Source organism: Siphateles boraxobius, unplaced genomic scaffold (assembly GCF_051911475.1).
Source record: "Siphateles boraxobius isolate OS27281-9 unplaced genomic scaffold, OSU_SipBor_1 8, whole genome shotgun sequence".
In the NCBI taxonomy this organism is placed as follows: Eukaryota; Metazoa; Chordata; class Actinopteri; order Cypriniformes; family Leuciscidae; genus Siphateles; species Siphateles boraxobius.
The window spans coordinates 21,592,341-21,619,220 of NW_027509208.1; the positions used below are offsets into that span (position 1 = coordinate 21,592,341).

A 26,880-nucleotide genomic window follows, 5' to 3' on the forward strand; every position below is an offset into this window, starting at 1 on the left:
TTTCAACACAGGGGCAACATAATCATCAGATATGCATGCGAGTAACATTTGAAAATAGGCAAGCTTTGCTTCGTTCTCAAGTAAAGATATCATGTCTATCATGTCATATATATAAGCGTCCACTGTGTAAACAGTATGATTTACGCACTAAATCCGTCATAAACTTTGGCACAACCATGCACATTTTTAAATGCTCAAGACAGATGTCACTTCCTGAATCTCAAAGCGAATGGCTGCCAACCACATTTTTCGCTTGATATTTGCATAAAGTCGAGAACTGCCCAACCTTTTGATGCTCTTGGCTGCTCTCAACGTTTTCTCATATCTGCTGTCAATCCCACAATGCACCGCACGAGCGTGAAACTTAACTTCCATTGCCAAGAATTGAAAACACTCGCTCTGCTCTGCTTGCTCTGCGCCAGTGGGCACGCACCATAAAACATAAATGAGAATCTCTGAGCTTGAAGGCGACTTTTATTTCACTGAGTTCGTTTTTGCAAAAAAAACTGGATGCATGTGTGTGTTTTCTTATGAATTGGCTCTGCTCTCCCTCAGATAATTGTGTGATTTTAACAATAGCGTTCATGTCCTCATAGAGCTCGTAATTACAGCTTGTAAGGTAGGAGTTTTCTGAGAGCTCCTACTTGTAACACATGACCGCTGCAGATTAATTTAGGTGTTGATAGTGGTGCCATAAAAGTGCATAGTCCCAGTCCGAGGACGTGAACAGCTCCGAATATAACGTTATCTGTTGTCATCTTGAAACTATAGTAAATATGACGCATATGAACGCAGCATAAACCAGAACCGCTAGTGCAAGCTGGTGCAGAAGAGAGTTTTTCCACCTCAAATCCACGGCGTGACATTTTCAAAACACGCTTGAAACAGTTGACCAGTCGCAACACATTGGTTCAGCCGACCAATCAGAGCACTGTTACGTAAATACACGCGGATGCAAGTTGCAAGTAAAAAATGATCTCTTTATTAGCAGAAGCACAAGACCGTCCAGAAGCCAAGGGCAGCAGGAGAGCGTGACGCAGGGACCTCGATGGGCTAATCCTGGGTGCCACGTGAAGATAATGGTGCGGTGAATCCCAGAGTGAAGAGTGAAGTACGACGAGGAGAACTCAGCGACAGATCAGGAACAAAGTCCAGCGGCACACCAACTCAGGGCAGATGAGAGAACACACGAGGAACACTGGAACAGGAAACAACATGAGAGAAAGCACCAAACAACGATCTGACAAACACAAAACAATCAGCACGCACATACACACACACAAGACCAGGAGAAGATCTTGGATTAACCAACCGTGACAGTACCCCTCCTCCTAGGAACGCCTCCTGGCGTTCCCCGACGAACCTACCTGCCGATTGTAATTATCGATAAGGGAGTGATCCAGGATGTCCCTAGCAGGTACCCAACTTCTCTCCTCCGGACCGTAACCTTCCCAGTCCACCAAATACTGGAATCCGCGTCCCCTCCTTCTCGAGTCCAGAATACGGTTTACCGAATAAGTAGGTTCCCCATCTACGAGTCGCGGCGGTGGGGGAACAGGGACCGGCGGATTAACGTGTGAATGAAATACGGGCTTTAATTTAGAGACATGGAAGGCGGGATGAATTCTCCTGTACGCAGGAGGAAGTTTGAGTCGGACTGTCACCGGGCTAATAATCTTGGTGACAGCGAACGGGCCGATGAATTTTCGAGCTAATTTATTGGAAACGGAGCGGAGAGGAATGTTCTTAGTAGAAAGCCACACTTTTTGACCGACGACGTATACGGGAGGCTTCAACCGGAGGCGATCGGCCTTAGCCTTGGTGCGTGCCCCCACCTGGAGCAGGGTCTCACGGGCTCTGGTCCATGTGCGGTGGCACCTCTGGACGAAGGCGTGAGTGGAGGGGACCGCGACTTCGGATTCCAGACTAGGAAAAATCGGTGGCTGGTAACCTAAACTACACTCAAATGGAGATAGGCCCGTGGATGACACTGGTAACGAGTTATGAGCGTACTCAATCATCGAGAGTTGTTGACTCCAGGAGGAAGGATTCTTAGATACCAAACATCGCAACACTCTCTCCAAATCCTGGTTGGCTCTCTCGGTTTGGCCATTGCTCTGGGGATGAAACTCGGAGGACAGGCTGACACTCGCTCCCAGTAGTCTACAAAACTCCTGCCAAAATTTGGACACGAACTGGGGCCCTCTGTCGGAGACCACGTCAATCGGGAGGCCATGAAGACGAATGACGTGGTCAACGACAGTCACCGCTGTCTCCCGCTGTCTGGCAGAGGGTAATTTAGGCAAGGGGATGAAATGAGTTGCCTTCGAGAACCGGTCCACTACGGTCAAAACGACCGTCTTGCCCTGGGAGGGTGGGAGGGCGGTAATAAAATCTAGCGCAATGTGGGACCAGGGTCTTGAAGGGACAGACAGCGGTTGGAGTAACCCATCTGGGGGTCGATTGGAAGTCTTACCAGTGGCACAAATCGAGCAAGCCAAAACAAAATTGCGGATGTCGCGAGCCATTAATGGCCACCAGAATCGTTGCTTGACCAAAAAACTGGTACGATTAACCCCTGGATGACAAGCCACGTTAGAACAATGCCCCCATCGAATGACGTCGGACCGTAATCCCTCCGGTACAAATAACCGACTCGGTCGACCCCCAGGCGGAGGCGTTACCCCTCCTAAGGCCGTCTTGACCTTCGACTCGATCTCCCATGTGAGATTGGAGACAAATAGATTCTCAGGTAAAATGCACTCGGGAGTGGACGGGCGTTCGGAATGGTCAAAAATCCGTAATAAAGAGTCGGGTTTGATGTTTTTGGAACCCGGGCGGTACGATAGAGAAAAGGCAAAACGTCCGAAAAAAAGAGCCCACCGAGTCTGCCTGGAGTTGAGTCTTTTGGCAGTTCTGATATACTCTAAGTTCTTATGATCGGTCCAGACGATAAAGGGTACCCCCGACCCCTCTAACCAATGACGCCACTCCTCTAACGCTAACTTGACTGCCAACAACTCTCTGTTACCAATGTCATAGTTACTCTCGGCGGGAGATAGACGGTGTGAAAGAAACGCGCATGGATGCATCTTGTCGTCTGTTGTCGTCTGTTGGAGAATGTTGGGAAAGAACTGCGCGTACCCCCACCTCTGATGCTCGACCTCCACCACGAACTGACGTGAAGGATCAGGGGCTATCAAGATGGGAGCCGAAATGAAGCAACTTTTCAGTTTGGTGAATACAGCCTCAGCTGTATCGGACCACCTGAACGCAGTTCTGGGGGAGGTCAAGGCAGTCAGAGGAGCGGCTAGTTGGCTGAAATTGCGAATGAAACGCCTATAGAAATTGACGAAACCCAGAAACCTCTGTAGGGCCTTACGGGAATCTGGACTTGGCCAATCAACCACAGCCTTAACCTTGTCAGGATCCATACGTATTCCCTCAGACGAGACGATGTATCCTAGAAAAGAAACAGACTGTGCATGAAAATCGCATTTCTCCGCCTTGACAAAAAGGCCATTCTCTAGCAACCTCTGAAGTACTCGTCGGACGTGCTGCACGTGTTCCTGGATAGAAGATGAGAAAATCAATATGTCATCCAGGTGGACATATATGAATTGGTCGACCATATCTCGGACCACGTCTTTGACGAGTGCCTGGAAAACCACTGGGGAGTTGGACAGCACAAATGGCATAACCAAATATTCAAAGTGCCCCCTGGGGGTGTTAAAAGCGGTTTTCCATTCATCCCCCTTCCTGATGGGAACCAAATGATAAGCATTGCATAAATCCAATTTCATGAAGACCGATGCTCCCTGCAACCTCTCGAAGGCTGAAGACATCAATGGCAAAGGATAAGTATTCTTTACCGTGATGTTGTTCAGCTCTCGGTAATCAATACAAGGTCGCAGAGAACCATCCTTCTTCCCCACAAAAAAGAACCCGCCCCCTCTGGAGAAGAGGAAGGTCGAATGAACCCAGTTGCCAGAGAATCAGAAATATTTTTCTCCATGGCCTCCCTCTCAGGAACAGAAAGAGAGTAAAGTTTGCCCTTAGGCTGAGACTTACCTGGCAGTAAATCTATAGCACAGTCATAGGGACGATGCGGAGGGAGAGAAGCAGCACGGGACTTACTGAACACCTCCTTCTGGTCGAGGTACTCTGTGGGCACATTTGATAAATCTGCTGCCTTCTCCTGAAACACAGAACCAGACACAGACGAACAAGCAGATACAAGACAGGACTCATGACAATGTTCATTCCATGTGGAGATGGAGTTCAAGCCCAAATCCACCCTAGGGTTGTGTTGAACCAGCCAAGGGTGACCTAAAACTATGGGTGCTAACGGGGAGTCCATAAGGAGAAATGGGATGATCTCTGTGTGGTTTCCAGATGTGATGAGGCTTATGGGGTTGGTTGTAAGGGATATGTTGGGGAGTTCCTGTCCATTGAGAGCATTAACAGAGATATGACGGGTAAGTGGTGTAATGGAGAGCTGAAGTTTCAGCCCCGGAGTCCAACAGTTCTTGACATGTGTGTGTGTGTGGTTTGCCCATCTCAGTCTTACCGGAAGGAGAGTGGATGGTGAGGACTTTTCGGCGGAGATCCCACCCGATAGTAGCCTCTTCATTACTACCGGGCTTGCTCTTTTACCGGGCAGGAGTGTATGAAATGGCCCGTCCCTCCACAGTACAGGCAAAGTCCTTGTGATCTCCGCCTCTCTCTCTCCTCCCGGGAAGCCGAGCTCTCCCTACCTGCATGGGCTCGTGATCGACGACGGGACCGACCGTGTCTCTCTCGCCGGTCCATCGACCCTCAGCGCCCCTGAGTCTGTGGTTAGGACGAGTGTAACGATCCAGGCGGTTAAGACGAGTGTCCACCCTCAGGGCTAGGTCGATCAGTCCATTGAGTCTGTGGGGAAGATCCAAAACATAAATCTCACGTTGGACACGGTCGGCCAGCCCATGCAGGAATAGGTCCCACTGCGCCTCCTCGTTCCAGTTGCACTCCGCTGCCAGCGTGCAGAACTCAATGGAGTAATCAGCGACTGAACGATCACCCTGTCTCAGATCCGCGAGGAGCCTGGCAGCGTCCATTCCCGCCACCGCGCGGTCAAAAACCCTCCTCATTTCTGCGGAGAGGGCCTGGAACGAGGCGCAGTATTGGTCTCGGTTCTCCCACACCGCCGTTCCCCATAAAGACGCTCGACCCGTGAGAAGGGTGAGTACAAGCGCCACCTTGGCTTCCTCCTTTTCAAAGGTCCTGGGCTGTAGGGAGAAGTGCATTGAACACCTTGTGAGAAAGGCTCTGCAAAAGTTCGGCTCACCAGCGTAGCTCTCTGGGACCGGTAGGCGTGGCTCAGGTCGGCTGTTCGTCTCCGGTGGTGTGGGGGGAACTGGCGGTGCGGTTGGCGCAGTGGGATTTCTCAGGAGTTGGAACTGGTGGGTGAGCTCGGACATCTGCGTCACGAGCGCCTGTACAGCGCGCTCCGTGCCCGAGATACTCTCCTGCTGTTGATCCATCCGGTTGATACTATGGTTAATGAACTCAGTCAGAGAGGCGGAACTTGCTGCATCCATAATGTTGGTCAGATCGTTCTGTTACGTAAATACACGCGGATGCAAGTTGCAAGTAAAAAATTATCTCTTGATTAGCACAAGCACAAGACAGTCCCGAAGCCAAGGGCAGCATGAGAGAGCTTGACACAGGGACCTCGATGGGCTAATCCTGGGTGCCACGTGAAGATAATGGTGCGGTGAATCCCAGAGTGAAGAGTGAAGTACGACGAGGAGAACTCAGCGATAGATCAGGAACAAAGTCCAGCGGCACACCAACTCAGGGCAGATGAGAGAACAGACGAGGAACACTGGAACAGGAAACAACATGAGAGAAAGCACCAAACAACGATCTGACAAACACAAAACAATCAGCACGCACATACACACACGCACAAGACAAGGAGAAGATCGTGGATTAACCAACCGTGACAAGCACACTGTGCTTTTCAGAGGGAGGGCTTTCATAGAGACAGGAACTAAACAGAGAAAGACTTGGAAGAGAGGTGCTGCAACAATGTAACGTAAAAAATATATACTTTTTAACATTCAGGCATGAAAACCTATTCTAGTAGACGGCAAAAACAAAATCAAGACTTTTAAAAAGGACATAATAGGTCCCCGTTAAGGCATTAGTTGTTAACAAATGATACCTTACTGTATAGTGTTACCATAAACGCTGTAAAAGAACAGTTCATTGTTAACTCATGCTAACAACTGTGTTAACTAATTGAACCTTATGGTAAATTATCTATGCAACTCTCAGGGCAGGGAACACCGGGTTAAATGGACTGTGGATTTTCCACATCGGAACCAGCCGCTTCCCATTCCAGAAGGTAGTTCCTGCTTCAGTCTCCAAGTCTGATTCTATGGGTTTTGTTAGCTTGTGCAAAACCACAGATGAAGATCTCTACATTACAGAAGAATCAAACACAGCTGCAGATAAATCTACTTCTGAGGCCCAAATGGACACCCCAGCTTCACTTGTTCAACAGCCATTAAAACCAAACCAAGAACTACTACATGCTGGTTCAAATAATGGAACCAAAATGTGTGGCGTGCACTTGAAATTCTGCTCCCAGGATGGTTACTGCACAGACTACACAACTGGTCCATGCTGTCATTGCCGTTCTGGTTACTATGGGAGTGGAAGACAATGTTTACCCATGGGTGAGCTTTTGTAGTTTAGTATGTTCTTTTCATATCATTTCTTGTGACTATGATACCATCTATACAATTGTGGAAGATGAGACTGTTTTTACAGGTATTTCTCAGCCTTTAAGTGGAAAGCTGAGTGGAAGTGTTTCTGTTGGAGACACTAAGGCTCAGCTAAACAATGTGGACATCCATGGCTTTGCTGTGGTGGGAGAAGGACGCGTGTACATCTCCATCAGTCCTGTCCCTGCTCAGGCAGGTTGGGCTCTGATGGTTGTGAGCCCGCTGGTCTCCATATTTGGCTGGCTGTTTGCTCTTGAGCTCCAAAACCATCCAAATGGCTTCAGCATAACTGGTATTATTGTTGGTTTTGTCTTTTTTTTTCTAATCTGAAGCTTCATTACATTATATTTTTACAGTTATCATATCACTCTAAAGAAGAAAAACATATTTTCTTCAGGTGCTGAGTTTTTTCATTGGGCAGAACTGGTTTTCAGCCCACAAGGCCAGCGTGTTACCATTATTCAAGAGGCTAAAGGAATGGATTCATTCAACCACTTGACGTTTAACATGAGGATCAATGGAGATTTACCTACTATTCCCAATGGTGCTAAAGTTCATATTCTGCCATATAAAGAGACCTACCAATACAACCAATCAGGTAATTTTTTAAGCAATCTTGGAGGGTATGACTAGGGTTCAGTAATTCCACATGATTTAAAGTGTGATATTGCTTTTAAACAAACAGTTCAATAAACAAGAAGTTTATACTAACATACGTTTTACACACCATATCGCCGATCACTTTGTCTATTTGTGCTCCACAAAAAAAAAAAAAGTTCCAAACCTTTAAGTTCACTTAAAAACCAGTCTGGAACTCAACACAGAAATAGCGAGTATTGAAGCCCATATCTGCCACATAAAAAAAAAGAAAAGAAAATTATAATTACGTAAGTCATAATTATAACATATTAAGTCATAATTGTCACACAAACAGAAAACTGAAATGTGAAATTATGATATACTAAGACATTATGATATAAAAAGTCAAAATTATGATATAAAAAATCATAATTATGACATTAAGGTGAAATTATGAGATGTCATAATTATAACATAAAATAAAATTTTGATTTAGTTATGATTTATTTCATCATGGGGTGCCATTTGTAAAGCAGCTCACAATGAAAATAACAGCGACATTTTGTCACATTTATCTTCAAACAATGTTTAAAAAACTGGTATGAATTTTTGACGGTCACTTTTTAGCACATTTACAACAATATTTGTCAACATAGAGATATTTTAAATAGTTAAATCTAAATATTAAATGTTCCACCTAAATTCTAAATGTTAAATCTAAATGCTAAATCTATATGATAAATCTAAATCTAAATCTAAATGTTAAATCTAAATATTAAATCTAAATCTAAATATTCAATCTAAATGTTAAATCTAAATCTAAATGTTAAATCTAAATGTTAAATCTAAATCTAAATGTTAAATCTAAATGTTAAATCCAAATCTAAATGTTAAATCTAAATGTTGAATCTAAATCTAAATCTAAATGTTCAATTTAAATGTTTCGGGTGAAAGTGAATATTTAACTAATATGCAAATTCAAAATGCCTGTAACCGGAAGTGCCAAAATAAAAGCTTGAGGAGGTCAGTGTGTGTTTGTAGTGTCAAATAACGAATAAAAACCATCTCATCCAGGGAAATGGACTCTTGGACATGGATTATCGTGATAATAACTACCTAAAATAATAAACACGTTTGAAGAAACTGTATTTGAAGAGTAGGCTACTTTGAGTTTTTAGTGTCACTTTTATGAAAGGTATGGGGGAGGTATGAGCCCCCTCGTGGCTGGCTATTATGGCTACAGGTCACAACCCAGCAAACACATTTGCGTTGGGGGAACGTCTGTGGCACGTTGCATTTCTGCTATGGCAACGTCGCTGTCTACGTGCTTTCAACATTGTAACAACGTAGAATTGTAAGACGCGACAGGCCTGTAGCAACGTTGTTGCGCGACATTCAGCAACTGAGAGACGACGTTCTGACAATTATATGTTTTAATATGCTAGATATAGATATCCCCCATTTAGCATGTTATGTTTTGTGGTTAATTTTAATTAGTCATATGTAAGATAATTATATACTTTTAAAATATTGTGTATCCTTATTTATTATGGGCCTAACAGTAAATTAATTATAATCAACACCTGCAAGTGTACACTTTGAAGAGTAAAAATGACATAGAGGGTTAACTAATTCAACTTTATTAAGCATATGGTAATCAAATTGCACTTCCAAAAGTCATACATTTGTGAGAAAATAAAACGAAAAAATTCAACGGAAATTCAAAGGAAAAAAAACAGGTGTGTGAGCGATTACAATAAATGTTTTCTCCCTGTGCGTTTCCAAAAAAAGGAAAAAACATTATGCAACCAGTACGCGCTTAAGTCGCTGCCTGTTCAAGGAGTGTGCTGAAATCAATTACTCATCATTAGTCATTTTGGTTTCAACTTTAGGCATAAAGTTAAATATTTGTCATACCTGACCAGAAGATGTTCAAATAAATGTCACAATAGACAAGGAAGTTGTAGGTTGTGTTTGTATAATTTCTGTATCTTATTTAGCTGAGGTAAATTAAAAGCAATTCTCACGTATCCTTGCTTGATGATGAATGAGACGGCCCAGCGGTTGGTTGAAATGTAAAAGGCTGATTTTCGCAGGTCAGGGCAGTGACGAGTACATTTGTTGTCCAGTGGTTGTCCAGACACCATAGGCACAAACTTAAGCAATGGCCCTGAACGTCTCGGTTAATAATGTAACCCTCGTTCCCTGAAGGAGGGAAAGGGAGACGTGACGTCGACGTGGCGACGTAATGGGACGTAATGGGATCACTTCAGGGAGCCCTATCAACTTCGGGTGTCTACAGAACAAGCCAATGAACGTTGGCGTGCGTGAAAAGTGTCACGCGCCCCGCAGCGCGGGTATAAACATGAAGCAGGTGCACGCACTCATTGTTTTTCGCTGAGGAGCCGAGATTGAGACGGCCGTACAGCGATGGTCAGCAACCGTGGCGACGGGACGTCACGTCTCCCATTCCCTCCTTCAGGGAACGAGGGTTACATTAGTAACCGAGACATTCCGTTTCAGTCGATCACGTTCGATGTGACTTCGATGTAATGGGATCCCATAGAAAACGCCGCGGTTGCTGCCACATCCAGCGCCCTACGCAAGACTCTCAGACCCCCAACTGGCCGGGGTGGAAGGCCTGCGTAGAGGGAGTTCAAACTGCTGTTCCGTTATAACCCACACAGTGGAACTCTTGGATAACACTGGGAAAGCGTGCCTTTCCAGGGGAGAGGGACGCTGCGGAAGCCACATCCTGCCAGAAGGGAGGTAACATGTGGAGAATACACATATGGACTGGCCGGAGGGCAGTGCAACATATGGAATGTCACTGGGGTGGCTCCAGCCTGAGAAGGGGGAGGCAACAACGGGCAGTGACGGCAGAGCGGACTCTGGAAAAGGAAAGACACGGGCTCACCGCAGGGAGCTGATCATGGAAGAATATGCATATGGGATCGCCGCAGGGATCACCACATCTGGAACCCAGCCTAGCCCAAGTTACACAAGCATACGAACACTAGGCCTGGCGTCAGACGCTCCAAAACGTCTGACTGCCGAAGGTTTGCGGAGGAACTCTACAGGGTTCGTCTGAGTGGGGAACTCGACTGGAGCAAAGAAGCGCATGTATCCGCTCCATGTGGAGGGAGTGGCGCAGCAAGCCGACACTAGAGCGTGAACTTCGGTGGTACCGGCTGGTTAAAGTGAGCACACAGGAAAAAAACGGCTCAACACGTAGGTTATAAAACCTAGCGAACGTGTTAGGTGTCGCCCAGCCCGCAGCTCTACAGATGTCTGTCAGCGAGGCAGCGTGTGCCAGCACCCAAGAAGATCCAAGAATGGCCACAACCCATCGCATTTCTTGGGTACAATGAAGTACGGGCTGTAGAAGCCGGTCTTCATATCGGCTGGATGGACCGACTCGATCGCGTCCTTCGCCAGAAGGACTGCGATCTCTGCCCTGAGCACAGGGGCACTGTCCGCCAGAACACGGGTGAACAGAATGCCCTTGAACACAGGGGGAGCTGGGCGAACTGAATCGCATAGCCGAGTCTGACAGTACGGATGAGCCAGCGAGACGGGCTGGGAAGCGCTAGCCAGACTCCCATACACCGCGCAAGCGGGACCAACGGCACCACAGACAGCGATGGTGGGGGCAGCGTGGCGGAATGCAGGGACCCGACTCGGACGGCATAGCGGCCCGGAGTGTGGTCTGAGTGTGTGGTGCAACACGTACCTGCTTCCGTCGAAGGGCAGAGTGAGTGTGCGGAGGCATCAGTGCATCCGGAACACAGCCACTGCTGCTCGCTGGCGATGAAAGAGGGGCTTGAGGGTGACAAAGCATAGCGTCGTCGACCGCCAAGCGTACCCTCTTGGGACCCAGAGGTTTCAGAAATTGCTCCTTTGTTGATGCTGCAATCGACATCTGATCGTCAGGTGGGGCCCCAAAGGACACGCCTGGTCGTCCATGATAAGGACCAAGCACATTCCTTTGGAAGTTCCAACGGCGGCAGTGCTTGAGTGGCGTGAGGGACCTGTGGAGATTGCCTCGGCGGGGAAGCCCTCAAGGTAATCCTCAGATAACCCTGACCATGCGCAAAAGTAGGTTTATTCTGAGGTCCAGGATAAACACTAGATCTGGGCATCGGCGAGGGGACTGCACCTCCCTTGAGGTAAGCGAGTCTTGGCGATGCCATAGTCATATTCCCGCAATGAGAACATGAGCTATTCACAAAAGCTGCCTCAGCGTGCTGAACGCCCAAATACGAGAGGCAACAATTGTTGCTGTCTGCTTGCACCAGGGAACGACCGCACCCAGAAACACACAATGGAATGACATCCTGAAAAGGACGCAGGGTCACGCTTGTGTTGCTCTTTTAGTTTGAAAATAAAAAACAAAGAAAAGACATAAAAACTCTTTCAGTGCTGAAGCACCCAGGGGTAGCGGCGGTGTAATCGGGGTACACTCTCAGTTTGAGGAACGTCCACGAGACCGACACACACACACACAAACAATGCTGTGAACAGCAGTTGTGGGTTGAAAATGCATTTTTAAATCTGAACTCCAAAAAGCAACGAAATTGTCAGACATCCATGAGTGCATGTTCACAGAGGAAAACAACTGAAGAACAGCGCTGGTTGTTCTTTCGATACTCGACAATGACGGAATCCAACGCCGTGGGCAAAGGTATAAGGTGCGTATTAAATTTTATGAAATAATCCCGAAAGAAGTATAAACACGGCAGAGATGGCAAGTTCTGCAGCTGGAATTAGCTGAGGTGACGTGACGCTAACAGAGAGCAGACAAACGGCTAGACAGCAGCGCAATCCACCTGTCACTCAAGTGGCCATGCCCTTGATCATGCAGCATTTTAAGGCTTAATATAATTTAAACGGATGAGTTATAAAAAAATTCACCCCCCTCACAGTTGTCATGAAGGGCAAAATTACCTGTATAGACCAAAACAACTTTAGACACCAGGCTGTAAACATATTTTTTTCTGCTGTAAAGTTGGGCTTTTTAACATGGGGGAGATACAGATTTGACTCACTTTTGCTCCCAGGCTCAAGCGGCCAGTCAATAAAATGCAGTTTAATTCACTTGGTTGGTTTCAAGAGAGAGACAGGGAGGTTGCCGCTTGGTTTATATTTTGATTTAATATTTAGATTTAGATTTAACATTTAGATTTAGATTTAGATTTAACATTTAGATTTAGATTTAGATTTAGATTTAATATTTAGATTTAACATTTAGATTTAGATTTAACATTTAGATTTAGATTTAGCATTTAGATGTAACATTTAGGTGTAACATTTAATATTTAGATTTAACAATTTAAAATATCTCTAAGTTGACAAATATTGTTGTAAATGTGCTAAAAAGTGACGGTCAAAAATTCATACCAGTTTTTAAACATTGTTTGAAGCTAAATGTGACAAAATGTTGCTGTTATTTTCAGCGTGAGCCGCTTTACAAACGGCACCCCATATTTTATAATTTAGATTTTGTGTCATAATTATGACTTTATCTCATAGATATATTGTAACAAAAGTCAATTTTGATGTGTATCATCATTTCAACTTTCTGTGTCTTAATTATGACATTATCTCATAAATTCGAAATAATGACACATTAAGACACATAATTTTGAGATAAAAAGTCCTAATGATCACATTAATGTAGAAATTACTAGAAAAAAACATAATTACAAATAATGTGCATTCAGAAAAGTCAATTATGACATGGGAAGTCTAAGTTCGACTTATGTCATAATGAATTTTTAGCTCGTAATTTTGAGATTTTATCTCATAATTATCACTTAATATGCCATCAATTCAAATTTGTATGTCATAATTTTGAGTAATTACCTGAAGAATTGTTTATTCCAATAATGATTAATAATAAACACATGTAACTCTTTATTGGACATTTGTGTCTTTTATCATAGAGCTGTCACGTCTTTTAAAAGCAATAAGCCACTCAAGTCTAAAGTTAGTGCTTTAGTGTTCTTTGAGCTTTATGGGTTAAGTATTTTGTTTATGGCTCAGTTGTGACATCATCATCACTGCAAGAGTACATGGTGGTGTCAGAAAATGGTGGATCCGAGACGTTCTCTTACCGGCTACACCAGAATGTAAGTTTCCGTAACTGTGCGCATGGCCCATGGACCATACCGGACTTTCAGCAGGTGAATGTGGAGCATCTGATGGTCACGTTCACAGAAGGAACCACCCTTAGATATGCCATAATCAACCAAGTGGGACCTGTAGGAGGTTAGAGCATACTATTAACCAAACCATGAGGGTCATTCTTAGTTATATTTCACATCATTTTGGATCTTGTTGAGGACTTTGAAGATTTCTGTATCTGTATGTTATCAGGTGAGCTCCCTGGGCTTGTGGAGTTGAACCCCTGTTCAACTGGGAAGCACCATTGTGACCCCATGGCCCTCTGTCTGCCAGGGGATGGCATTCAGTACCACTGTCAGTGTGCCATGGGCTTTCAGGGAGATGGACGCAACTGCTATGGTACAGATCTTTCAGTGTTCATCTTTGTTATATTTTGACATTGAGTCAACTGGTTAATCTCTAATTCCCTTAGAGACTGTGTGTCATCTTCTGATGCCTTTAATAAATGACTGCCTAGTTAAAGTGATGAATGGGTTTGCGTTTCGAATCTGTGATCCAGATGTAGATGAGTGTGCTGATGGGCTCAGTTCCTGTGGTCCTCACTCTGAGTGTATGAACATGCCGGGTGGACATCACTGCCACTGTGAACCTGGCTATGAGTTTGACCTCGATTTGCATGTGTGTGTGGGTAAGTGTTCTGTGTTTTGTAATGTCTGTATGAGAGGTTCGGTGTTGTGTGTCGCATTAAGAGTGAACCAAAAGACAATTTGAAATCAGATTTGAGCGTCCAGATCATCCAGGATGAGACGCATCTGAAAAAATCTGATTGCAATCATACTTCAAACCAACTCCAAACGTGGTTTGAATCAGATTTGGAAAAAATCTGATTCATGTTGAGTTTTTTTGTTGTTGTTTTTTTCTATCCAGACTTTTGAAAACCCATCTGGATAAAATCTGAATAATTGAAAAAATAGATTTTTGCTGGCTGTCTAAATATAGCCTTAAACGCAGTGGTGTAGTCTAGTTTTTTGTAGTGAGTATACTGTGATATACCAGCCAACCCCCCCACCCCCACCACCACCAATTTTCTACTGTTTAGTGTTAATCGCCATCTAACTAAGCCAGTAAAGAGCTACATTTAGCCTTAAATGTTATATCAATATGGTCCCTGAAGCACAGGTTTTATCAGCTGACAATTAAAAGACTTAAAAATTATAAGCACAAATAAAAATTTACTTTTTAAAAACTTGTGTGATATTCCTTTAAAATTTTGTTTTAATAGATTTGATTATTATTATTTTAAAAAGTACATCATACTATGCAATTTCTTTCATAACTCCCTCGAGTTACTTTATTTATCTCTACAAACTTTTATTTTAGTGTGTTGTAAATTAAAGACATTTAAGCTTCTGTGTGTTTTAATAAACTAATATTATTATTATAATTATTATTATTAGGCCTACTTGAAGTATACTCTACTGTGCAATAGTAATATATTTCTGTTATATTTTCTTCAAGTTATACAAAACTTTGATTTTGACAGGTTGTCATGAAGACTTTAAAGTTTGTGAGTGTGTATATGATACGAATGAATGACGATAGTTTTATCAAATGAAATGGTAAAATTCTTGTGAAGTTACTCTCATAAAAGCTCTGCAATGAAGTTCAAATGTGTGCATGTCCTCCTCATAGACGCTGAAAACACCACGAGTGTCAATCGCGCGCGTCAGTGTGTAGGAGAGCACACATTGAGCGCTCATTCAAAGAAACACGCAGAACATTAAGAGTTTATTTCAATAGCAGTATTTTTGAGCTTTAATATTCATAGACACTTGTCTTTACGCCTGAATCGTCCTATTCAGTTAAGTTGAATTTAATTAAATTGGGAATTTAATTAAATCAATTTGCTTATTCAAGTTCCCCCCTAGTTACCAGAGCTATGAGAACACACAATGTTTACATAAATGTTTTTTGATTTTATTTCAATTTAGTTATTTACTTTTGTTACAGCCTGAATTCTTATATTCAGCTAAAGAAAAAAAAGGGCTTAACTAAATTAGAAATTTAATTAAATTACTTGATACGCTTCCCTTTCCTTTTAGTTTTCTTAGAGCTATAAGGACGTTCTAACTTTACTTTTACCTTATTTTAGATCACTAGTCACTATCCTCATCTTCTCTCTCTCTATAGGATTACAATATCTAGCGACTGTTGTTTCCATAGCGAGTTACACAGGCCATTAATATCCTACTTCCTGTCTGTGTTTTACCCATCCTCACTCCTTAGCACCAAGCTAAATACATGAAGTACGGCTAAACACAAACGCACAGTAGGCCCCAGACAGAACTGGAAACACTTCCCATTGTTTCTTCTTCTTCTTTTGGACCTTGAGATGTCTGATGTGTCCCTGGTAGCTTAGTCTAACAGCAGCATAACCCATAAGTGACTCCTGTTTATCTATGTCTTCTAGCTAAACCTAAATAGGTAAAACACTCCTTTCTTCCTCTTCTTTTCTGGTTTCATCCTATTGTTTTATTTTGGTTTTGCTCTATCTGTTACTCTCGTAGCACAACATGTGAGAAGAACCATCAGCATTTTTGAGTAATAGGTTATGACATGTAAGAGCCCAGTCATCAGTCGATGCTGCTTAAAGCACGTCAACTAAGATACTCAAAACTTTTTTTGTTGTTGTGTGTGCTCACCAACACTAAATTTTAGATGCTCCACATAGCCATTCTCCCACACAGATAGCTCACCACCTCTGTAGAAACTTGCATTTGCCTTTGCCATTTCTCTCTCGTGTTCCCACAAGTGTGCCAGTAGGCCTCGGACACCCGGCCCTGCCACCAGGACCACCTGAAGACCCGGCAGAGCAGTGTCATGGACATCCTTCAGCCTGAAGCAGGCAACGACCTGCCACGGCAGAGGAAGGAACAGTTAGGCAACAACGAAAGCAGACGTCTGACACCCAGCCTGAGCCACCAAGAGCTGACCAGCATTATCTTCTCCTTGGCCATGCTCCCGCAGGCCTCAAACAGGAGGTAAATGAACTAACGCTGCCAGCCACAGGACTCCACAGAGAACGAACCCTGCTTAACGGGAGAAGGCACAGGACAGATGCAGAGACCCTGACAGCGTGGAGCAACTGAAAGAGATCACCAGTTTTCAAGCGGCTCTGACAGCTGCCAACAGACGAGAGAGGAACTGGTTGAACTCAAAGAGAGAGACGCTGAAGCCATCGGCTTGCAGCCAGAGCTGAAGTCCCAACACTGACTCAGCGATTCTGCAACATTATAGACCAGCTCGATGTGGTCCAAATAGAACTGAAACAGTCCAACCAACTGCAAATGGACCCCACGAGAAAGATGTACCCTGCTGAACTTCGCATAAGCAGCGTAGGCTTCCCCAGCCCTGCACAAAAGGGGGGGGGGTTAACAAGACTTAAAGTATAGGCGCCCCCTTTTAACCCGTTTAAACATGCATATCTCATTTAAAATGTGCAGACATTCTTCAGGGACTGTTGAATTGTTCTGACATGCACTGGTTCCCATGACAACGACTTGTCACAGGAAGTGCTAACTCGTGACGTCATTTTGTAAACAAACCAGCCTATGTGGCTAAGCTAACTTAACCTAGCGTCCATCCAGCTTAGGCTAAGCTAAGCTAACCTAGCATCCATCCAGCTTAGGCTAAGCTCCATAATAACTTCTACAGTTAGCGGTTAGCATCATTTACTTGAAGCCTTAATTACAGCTTTTATGTATACAGCGCAAAGTATTCTAAAATACTTTCTTTAACCCCATTTAGGGTTTCTAATTTTTCTCTTTCCTTACTTTCAATTCTTCTCAGCTGAATTTCACCTTCACTAGTTTAGGCATAGTCCTTGCTGAGCGCTGTAGGCTAAATTTGCAGATGCCCTGTCAATTAAACCCAAGTTTAATTACATGTAAGCTGTGTAGCTAGAGAAGAATTCTTATAGTTATGAGAATTTTCATCAGCATGTTGACTAAACCTTTGGAGGGACACACACGGTGTGGTCTTAAACACGCAACAGCTGTGACCCACTATGGAGTGTTGGTCCAGGCAAATCTAAAGGTTAGTCACTAGTGCTATTGATTATTCTCAATTTCAGATCATTCCCGCTGTTTTGATCACTCACCTAAGTCCTTTTTATTTTTATTTTACTTCGATAATAATAGCAGTCAGCTATTCACTTGTCTATTCTGTCATGTATATGATTTATTTCCATTTCCTCTCTTGTTCAAATGTGGTTCCATTTCCCATAGGGCCCAGAAAGGAACCAGAGACACCTTTATTTGTGATTTTGTTTATTTTCAACAAGTGCACTAATTTTTATGACCCTGCAACACAAGTAATTTCAACGATTACTAGGGCATAACTATAGTCCTGAGGATTGATAATAAGCATAATTTGAATAGGAAAGATGTCATTTTTCCTCCTATTCTTCACTTCGTCAAGCCGTAGTGAACCACCAGTTAAGTCCAGAGAAATATTTTAGTCATAAGAACCATCTTAAGCCATTTATTTCATCTCGGCTATGCCCTTTCCAGGAAATACTCTCGGAACCACACAAGTCTTAGCCTCCTAACATCCACAGCTAAGATGATAAGGATACAATACACACTTCACTAGCTAACTACACATGAAATACCTAGCTTTATGCTACATATCTAGCAAACCCATTAAACCGTGGCTCTGAACTTTCTAGGGTCATGCATTAATCTCTCTCCACAAGTGTGCCAAAATGTTGCAGATCCTCTGCTTAACCTGACCTTAACCGGATAGGAGACCGAAAAGACTGACAAGCCATCGTGAGGAACACTGTTCCACCCATGGCTGCTGACATCCGACGGCACCAGAGCCAACGGAACTGCACCATGAGAGAAGAGGACAAACGACCCATGACCCAAGCCAGAGTTACAGCCACACCGGGGTGATCAAGATTCTCATCTCCTTACCCCACCTTATGGGTATAAAACAGAAGGTAAACAACCTCACATAATAGATCACAGCGTCCCACAAGGAGCGGACCTGTGCCCAAAGCCTTACAGACCAGCTAGAGACTGAGGTTCGAACCATATTCAATGCAGCTGGACTGAGCATGCCCAGGACCAGAACAGAACTGTCACCATGGCAACAACCCAGGTACCAGCCAAGCCCCTTGGAGAAGCCATGGAGGACAGCACCCTCAACCTGCAAACACCACAGGAGGACCAACGGCTGTCAACGACAGCATCCTCTTCCATACCCTTCACACAGGTGTCAATCTGAGGCTCCACAAGGACAGCTGGACGCACCTGCCTCAGAGTTACTGGAGCCGCTGACACACGCAAAATTTTTATGACCCTGCAACACAAGTAATTTCAACGATTACTAGGGCATAACTATAGTCCTGAGGATTGATAATAAGCATAATTTGAATAGGAAAGCTGTCCTTTTTCCTCCTATTCTTCACTTCGTCAAGCCGTAGTGAACCACCAGTTAAGTCCAGAGAAATATTTTAGTCATAAGAACCATCTTAAGCCATTTATTTCATCTCGGCTATGCCCTTTCCAGGAAATACTCTCGGAACCACACAAGTCTTAGCCTCCTAACATCCACAGCTAAGATGATAAGGATACAATACACACTTCACTAGCTAACTACACATGAAATACCTAGCTTTATGCTACATATCTAGCGAACCCATTAAACCGTGGCTCTGAACTTTCTAGGGTCATGCATTAATCTCTCTCCACAAGTGTGCCAAAATGTTGCAGATCCTCTGCTTAACCTGACCTTAACCGGATAGGAGACCGAAAAGACTGACAAGCCATCGTGAGGAACACTGTTCCACCCATGGCTGCTGACATCCAAGTCACAAGCCTTACAGACCAGCTAGAGACTGAGGTTCGAACCATATTCAATGCAGCTGGACTGTGCATGCCCAGGACCAGAACAGAACTGTCACCATGGCAACAACCCAGGTACCAGCCAAGCCCCTTGGAGAAGCCATGGAGGACAGCACCCTCAACCTGCAAACACCACAGGAGGACCAACGGCTGTCAACGACAGCATCCTCTTCCATACCCTTCACACAGGTGTCAATCTGAGGCTCCACAAGGACAGCTGGACGCACCTGCCTCAGAGTTACTGGAGCCGCTGACACACGCAAAATTTTTATGACCCTGCAACACAAGTAATTTCAACGATTACTAGGGCATAACTATAGTCCTGAGGATTGATAATAAGCATAATTTGAATAGGAAAGCTGTCCTTTTTCCTCCTATTCTTCACTTCGTCAAGCAAGGACAGCACCCTCAACCTGCAAACACCACAGGAGGACCAACGGCTGTCAACGACAGCATCCTCTTCCATACCCTTCACACAGGTGTCAATCTGAGGCTCCACAAGGACAGCTGGACGCACCTGCCTCAGAGTTACTGGAGCCGCTGACACACGCAAAATTGCTCCCTGCACAGGACTCACCCGAGGAGTCCTGTAAGGTACAAGCTTCCGACTCCTTGCCCACCTCAGCTTAGGCAAGCTTATGTCAGCACCACCATAAGGACAGAACAACACTTCAATCCTTCAGATCTCTCGTGACTGAGAGGGTAACAACCACCTTCTGACCTCCGGCCACCAACACCAGGTCAGCTTGAAAACCTCTCTATGCTACATAGAGGCCTAACGACTTCCTGCAACCACAAGGAAACACCTGCCCCATAACTAATGAACTTCAGAATGCCCCAACACCTGCTGCCTCAACACCTGCTGCAGAGACCTGGACTTGGCTACTGTCCACATCACCAGCCGTGGAACGACCACCGCTCCAGAAGACACGAGCAACCAGAGGCCACCATGGCCTTCCAGCCTTCTATGACAAGTGTGTGTCTGATCTCTCTGCACTTCCAACTTCGCTCGTGGTTGTCCCTGAGGGGGGACAACAACGATCGAAAGGGGGGATCTGTAGGGTATGGACCAATCAGACACATACTAATTATTCATTATATACAAAGGTTTATGAAACTCCTCACACAGCCCAAATGAACAAACACAAGGGCAGAAACAGTGTCATGTTACAGGGCATGATAAGGAGATTTTACGACCTCCGAGGAATGTGGCCACATACTCAAGAGAGAGACTATGAAACAGAAATCCTCTTTAAAACAGACTTTGCTGCATTAATCATAGACTAACTGATCTATAAATGAACATGCATAAAACTGTGAAAGAAACAGTGTAAATGGTTTACTGTCTCGTGTACTATTAGGTATATATTATGGTATGTATCCTGGTATACAACCAACTAACGATCAATGTAACCTCACCTGTATCATGCCTCCTACCTAATTAATCCTCATTTAATGACTCACACTTTGATGTACATCACCTTCTTCTAGAATGCAGTGTGGATGTGTTATAGCTATCTGAGCATTAATGAAGGTATAATCATGCTAGGGACAAAGATCCGTAAATCAACTAAGAGCCATTTTCCCTCTCAGACATGTCACCTTTCTGATTGGTCGAGTTCAACCCTTAGGGGAGGATCTTTTCCAGGCCTTATTAGAGACAGTCCACATGTGACCTCCCGCTCTTAGTTCTTTCATCCAGCCGCAACACTGTTCTGGTGTTACTGGGGAACCCCCTCCCCCTCCACGGGGGCCCCAGGGCCCAGCAGGCCTCGATTCCAACCAGATATGGGCTCAGGCAGGAGAGAGATGACTCTCTCACAAAGAACCAAGGACAATCTCAAGAGTTTTGGAACAAAGACTCCAACCAACAACGACTCCAATCACCCATCCTTCCGACTTCCTCACTTCTCCTGGGTGCTCGGCGTGGCCTCTACAGAGTCCCAGGCCTTGACCAAACCAGTCATGCGTTCCTGAGAAAGAGAACGCTCAACTAACTTCCACTTGACACTGCCGGAACCATCAACGACTTAAATTTTCAACAACTTCAAGAATTGTTCCCATTACAAATGCAAGTATTCAATTCAATGAAATGTGAAAATGAAATTCTGATGGTTCTTCTCATAGACCCTCTTCCGGTTTCCAATTTCATCCTATCACTAACCTATTTATGTATTCATGTGTGTATGTTGTTTAGTTTATTTATATTCATATAAATATCTATATTTAGTTAATAAAACTTGTACATAATATGTATTTGGTTCTGTTTTGTTTGCAATACAAGTCACTTTACGATCACGGTTTTTGCTACTGGCTCAAAGTACTGTACAGGCGAAGAAATAATTATTCTTCGGTGGCCATGGAAGATACCCTTTTCTTAGAATAAATTAATAATCAAAAGAGTTTGTTGGAAGAACTGATTAATTGATTGTAATATTAATTCAGCCACATCAAGTTAATCCAATTAACTGACCCAAATATTTATAATTAATAATAACAAGATATTATTGATTATTAATATTTCCAAAAAGCTGAGTTCCTTACACACTAGTACATATCGAGATTTGATTCATTGTATCATTACTTCATTATTTATTCATTCAAAAATGGCCAAATTGCGTGACGTTCCGCCTTACAGTAGGCTTACATTTGTTGGTGGATTCCGTTATTCGATCCGTGTCGCTGCGCAAACACAGACGGGGTGAATTTATGAATGAAAGTTCTTTCACAAAACGATGTTGTTACGAATCCTCACGCTTTTTAAAGTGGGTATACGGAGATCTTTGACATTTCCTAGTGGGCATACGGAAATCCTTGATATTTTCTAGTGGGTATACGGCGTATACATGCGTATCACGTACACTACACCACTGCTTAAACGCATGTGTTTTGGTCCGGAGAACCAGTACTCTTATGCAACCCCTATCACATAACAGAAAAAACATAGATTGCCGGGGAAGTGTTGTGTCAGAAAACGTGACGGAAAAGAAATATCACGCAAGAAAGGGTGCTGTTCCAAAAATCAGCAGTTAATCATAGCCGTGGTTATATTCAGACCAACAGAGCTCCTACTTATGTAAAATGACGTTTAGTAATGATTGCTTTCGAAACATTGCTTCACTTAGCTTATTTTGTTTGAATCAGTGATCCGGAGTGTGTATCAAACTGGCAAAGTCATGTGGTTTCAGAGACTGGTGCTGCATCCTAATTGAACACTGTCGATCCTAAATAGTATTCGAAACTAGAATTAGTGTGTCCCAAATTGTAGTATGTTGAAATGAGTATCCAAGAGGTACTCGTATAGTTCACTGTTTCTGGTAGAAATTTGAAGTGCAGATCCATGCAAGAAGTTAATATTGAGCATCCCATGTTTTAGACACGATATTTCCAATTACATTTATTTTTGGACCGACAATGAAAACTGATCCCAACTAAGCCAAAGCAGAAACAACCATGGGCATCTCCAAGCAGAACACAGCAGTGTTGTTTGTGTTTCTGAATGAATCTTCATTTTTGAACAAATCGTTTGAGTAAATGGTTCAATGACTCACTCACAGGAAGAGTCGCCAGCTACTGGTGTAATGATTCCTGCCACTTATATAATGACTGGCAGCCTGGGTAACACTTTATTTTGCAACTTTGCAACTACATGTCAACTAACTCTCATTAGAGTATTAGTTGACTGTCTGCTTAATATCTGTTAACTAATTGTGATTTTCCCCAACAGACATTCTACTAACTTGCAACTTTGCAACTACATATCATCTAGGATTACTTATTCTAACCCTAACCCTACCAATCTACTAATGCTCTACTAACACTTTAATGTGAGTTAGTAGACATGTAAGTGCAACGTTACTTCTAGTCAACAGAATGTGTAAAGGGACCATCACAATAAAGTGAAACCGCAGCCTGCCATGCATCCTGATGTCGTTAAAAATTGACAACCTAACTCAACTAACTGTTGCATAAATTTACATATTTCTGTATTTACATACTTATGTTGTCACTTTGTTACTTACATTTTACTATGGGATGGCGAAAATCTAAACTTGACAAATTTATGTATAGATCATATGTAAAATCATTCATAAATTACAGAAATTCTTTATGTAAGAATTGTTTTATGAATGATTTAAAGTGATTCATGAATCATGATCATTCAACCCTTTTTCATTATTGAGGACAATTGACTCTTTTGAATTACAAGTGTAATTTATACATGTATTTGCACATGTGGTGCACATTCAAGCATCTAATTTCAGAGGAGGCCCATCATTCTCTTCTTTTGCAGATATCGACGAGTGTTTCCTGCAGCTCTGTCATCCGTTTGCTTCCTGCTCCAACACCCAGGGCTCGTTCCACTGCCAGTGTTGGCCTGAATACAAGGGCGACGGCTTCCTCTGCCAGCCACCACGTAAACCACACATATATCAAGGAACACACAATGCTTCCTCCCCTTTCAGCTCAGTAACAGACTGTTCTCGTTGCTTATAACACAAAAGTCCAGCAAACAAATCAAGTCAAATATTATGTTCATTGTCGCATTATAAACCAATTGAAAACAATTGCGTTGTTTAATCATTCATGATGTGGTTGAAAACAACTAGAACATGTTCCTGAAACAACATCTTTTGTTCCAGGACTTCGATTAATCACATCATTGCATGTACTGCATTCCCATAAATGTTCTTTGGTCCTGTGTTTATTTCTACACTAGAGAAGTCCAAACCCTCATTAACTGTGTGCCAGCAACACAGAGACAGTCTGCAAGAGAGTCTACGCATGTACCGTGGCCTGGAAGCCTTCGTTCCTCAGTGTGATGAGAAAGGGCAGTACAAACCCCTGCAGTGCCTGGGCACCACTGGACACTGCTGGTGTGTTGACAATAGAGGTCAGGAGAGAGTGGGTACCAGGACAATGCCTGGCACAGTACATGACAACTGTGATCAGCCAGGTATGGGTTTTTATTTTCATCCCCTCATGGTCTGTTAGGATCAGGCTGATATTTTAGGATATACAGTATATTTAAAAGTTTGGGAAAACTTTTTGAAAGAAGTTAATGTTCACCAAGTCTGCATGCATATTATTATACAGTAAAAACTGTAATATTGTGAAATGTCATTACAATTTGAGCATAACTGTTTTCTGTGGTGTATTTTAAAATGTAATTTATTCCTGTGAGCAAACTGAATTTTCAGTATCATTTACCCCAGGCTTCAGTGTCACACGATCCTTCAGAAATCATCTCAATAAAGATTTCTCGTTATTATCATCAGTGTTGAAAACAGGTGTGCTTAAAGTTTTATGGAAACTGATACATTTTTTTTCAGGATTCTTTGAAATGAAAATAAAAAAACAGCACTGATTTGAAATAGAAATATTTTGTACAATTATATATTTCTTTACTGTCTTTTGATCAATTTAATGCATCATGTCAAGAATAAAAGTATTAATGTAAATCAAAAGGTTTCTATTTCATATAAATGTTGTTCTAGAGAACTTTCTATTCTTTAAAGAATCAAATGAATTGGATTCGGAGCCCCTAAAGTTATGACATGGTTATGAAAAACATATTTGAATGATTGCGCTCTCTTGCAAAACTTTTGCGTTCCCCAGAGAAACTTTATTATTTTACACATACATATAGTGAATCCCAACAGAGTCTGGTATTTTGTTTTAATTTATATATTTATTCTGCTCTAATATACCAGTTCATTGACATTGAGGTTGTTAAAAAAAAAGTTGCAATATGTTGCCAAATGTTCCTGTTCCTCACTGTTGAATTCCATGTGTGTGTTGGGAGTGGTATGCAGTTCCAACTATATATGACATAGTTATCCTTCATGGGACGGCCTAACTGTAATTAACGCTCACATAGTCATTCATTGAGGCAAGATATATGAATGCGGTCAATGGTCACAGATTTTAAAGAATTTCAGGAAAATGTCTTCACAGTGTTTTCCAAAAGAAACATTACTCAGTAAAATTGACACTGTGTACTGTGTCTCATACTCAGCTGCCCTGGTTCCCCGTGTGGAGACTGTGTGCGAGCGCTGGAAGCTTGCACTCATGAGTCACTATAATGGTCAGCCGTCCCCTCAGGACTACATGCCCCTGTGTGACGCCCATGGAAATTTCCTGCCTGTGCAATGTTACGGCAACAGCAGTTTCTGCTGGTGTGCGGACCACCAAGGCGTGGAAATTATTGGAACCCGGTCCTACAATGATGTAAAGCCCCCCTGTGAGTAATGAAGTTATTTTGGACTGATTACGCTGAAAATACCATGTAACAGTTCAGATGTTATGGGAAGAAGGAGGCGGGAACCGGCAAACATTCAATAAACTTTAATAAATAAATAAACAAATACAAAACGAAAGTAAAAGACAGCAGCCCCTCACGGATGACTGCTGTCACATAATAAAACATAAACAACACAACATAAATCCAGATCTGACCTTTCTCGATCTCACACTGTCATCGCTCCTCCTTTATGCTTCCGCTACTCCGTGAGAGATACGAGACCGGTGCGTCGCACAGGTGGCGCTCATCAGTAATCACGCCACCTCGTGCCGCTCTCTCACGGCCCTCGGCCTCGTTCTGCTCGAAACATACCGAAACCAAATCACAGGGGCCCCTCAAATGACAGAGGCCCATAGAATCATCACCACCAACTTTCTCCTCTCTAGCGACAGCCCTGAATTTCAACAAAAGTCTGATAACAGGCAGAATACTAAGATAAAATGAGCAGTATTCGTTTCATGGGATTTCAATATGGCTGCCCCCATGAGGGGGTGACCCTGCCAATTTAAAATATGGCAGTTTATAACCAAGGGGGTAATCCATCAGCTGGAAGTTGAAGCCTCGCGGGAGCCGCCATTGTAGCAGAACTTCACCTGCTGTTAGGATTCCATTGACTCCCATTCATTTTGGCGTCATTTTGACAGCGAATAACTTTACATCTGAGGCGTCCAAGGACTTAATTTGTCCATTATTTATTTCTAAATAAACACGACAATGTATAAAATGCTCCATTACTCTGTTTCTTACGTTATGGCCCCGTAAAAGCCGTTTTTGTTAAAAACAGGCTAACGATTGCGTCATAACCACGCGACTTTATGTCGCACAATGGAGACATTACCGTATAGACAGGAGGAGAAGCTCACAGGCAATCTTTTACTGTCTATGAGGCAATCGGGGGGACATATAGGCATAAAGTCAAGGGATAAGCCCATAGATAGAGAGTCCATAAAAACGTCTCGGTTACATATGTAACCCTCGTTCCCTGAGTAGGGAACGGAGACGTTACGTCGGATGACGACGAATGGGGGTTTCGCCTAGAAAGCCAATCATCTTTGTGTATTATAAAACGAGCCAATGGCGATGAAATGCCATGGGTCTGCGGAATTTGCATAGCGTAACTCCGCCCCACCTCGTGGGTATAAAAGGAGGACGCTCGGCAACATGCAGATATGTCTTCGCTGAG

General features: G+C 43.3%; 1 protein-coding gene across 1 annotated transcript in view; it reads left to right on the forward strand.

The window, feature by feature from the left end:
• The window catches only part of nid2b (nidogen 2b (osteonidogen)), a 64,707-nt gene that overhangs the window by 25,506 nt on the left and 12,321 nt on the right, over positions 1–26,880 (forward strand). Inside the window, exons 7-15 of the mRNA XM_077221000.1 lie at positions 6,325–6,728; positions 6,823–7,068; positions 7,174–7,374; positions 13,401–13,625; positions 13,734–13,880; positions 14,041–14,169; positions 23,688–23,810; positions 24,114–24,350; positions 25,413–25,637. Coding sequence (XP_077077115.1) covers positions 6,325–6,728; positions 6,823–7,068; positions 7,174–7,374; positions 13,401–13,625; positions 13,734–13,880; positions 14,041–14,169; positions 23,688–23,810; positions 24,114–24,350; positions 25,413–25,637 — 1,937 coding nt within the window. The remainder of the gene's footprint in view (positions 1–6,324; positions 6,729–6,822; positions 7,069–7,173; positions 7,375–13,400; positions 13,626–13,733; positions 13,881–14,040; positions 14,170–23,687; positions 23,811–24,113; positions 24,351–25,412; positions 25,638–26,880) is intronic.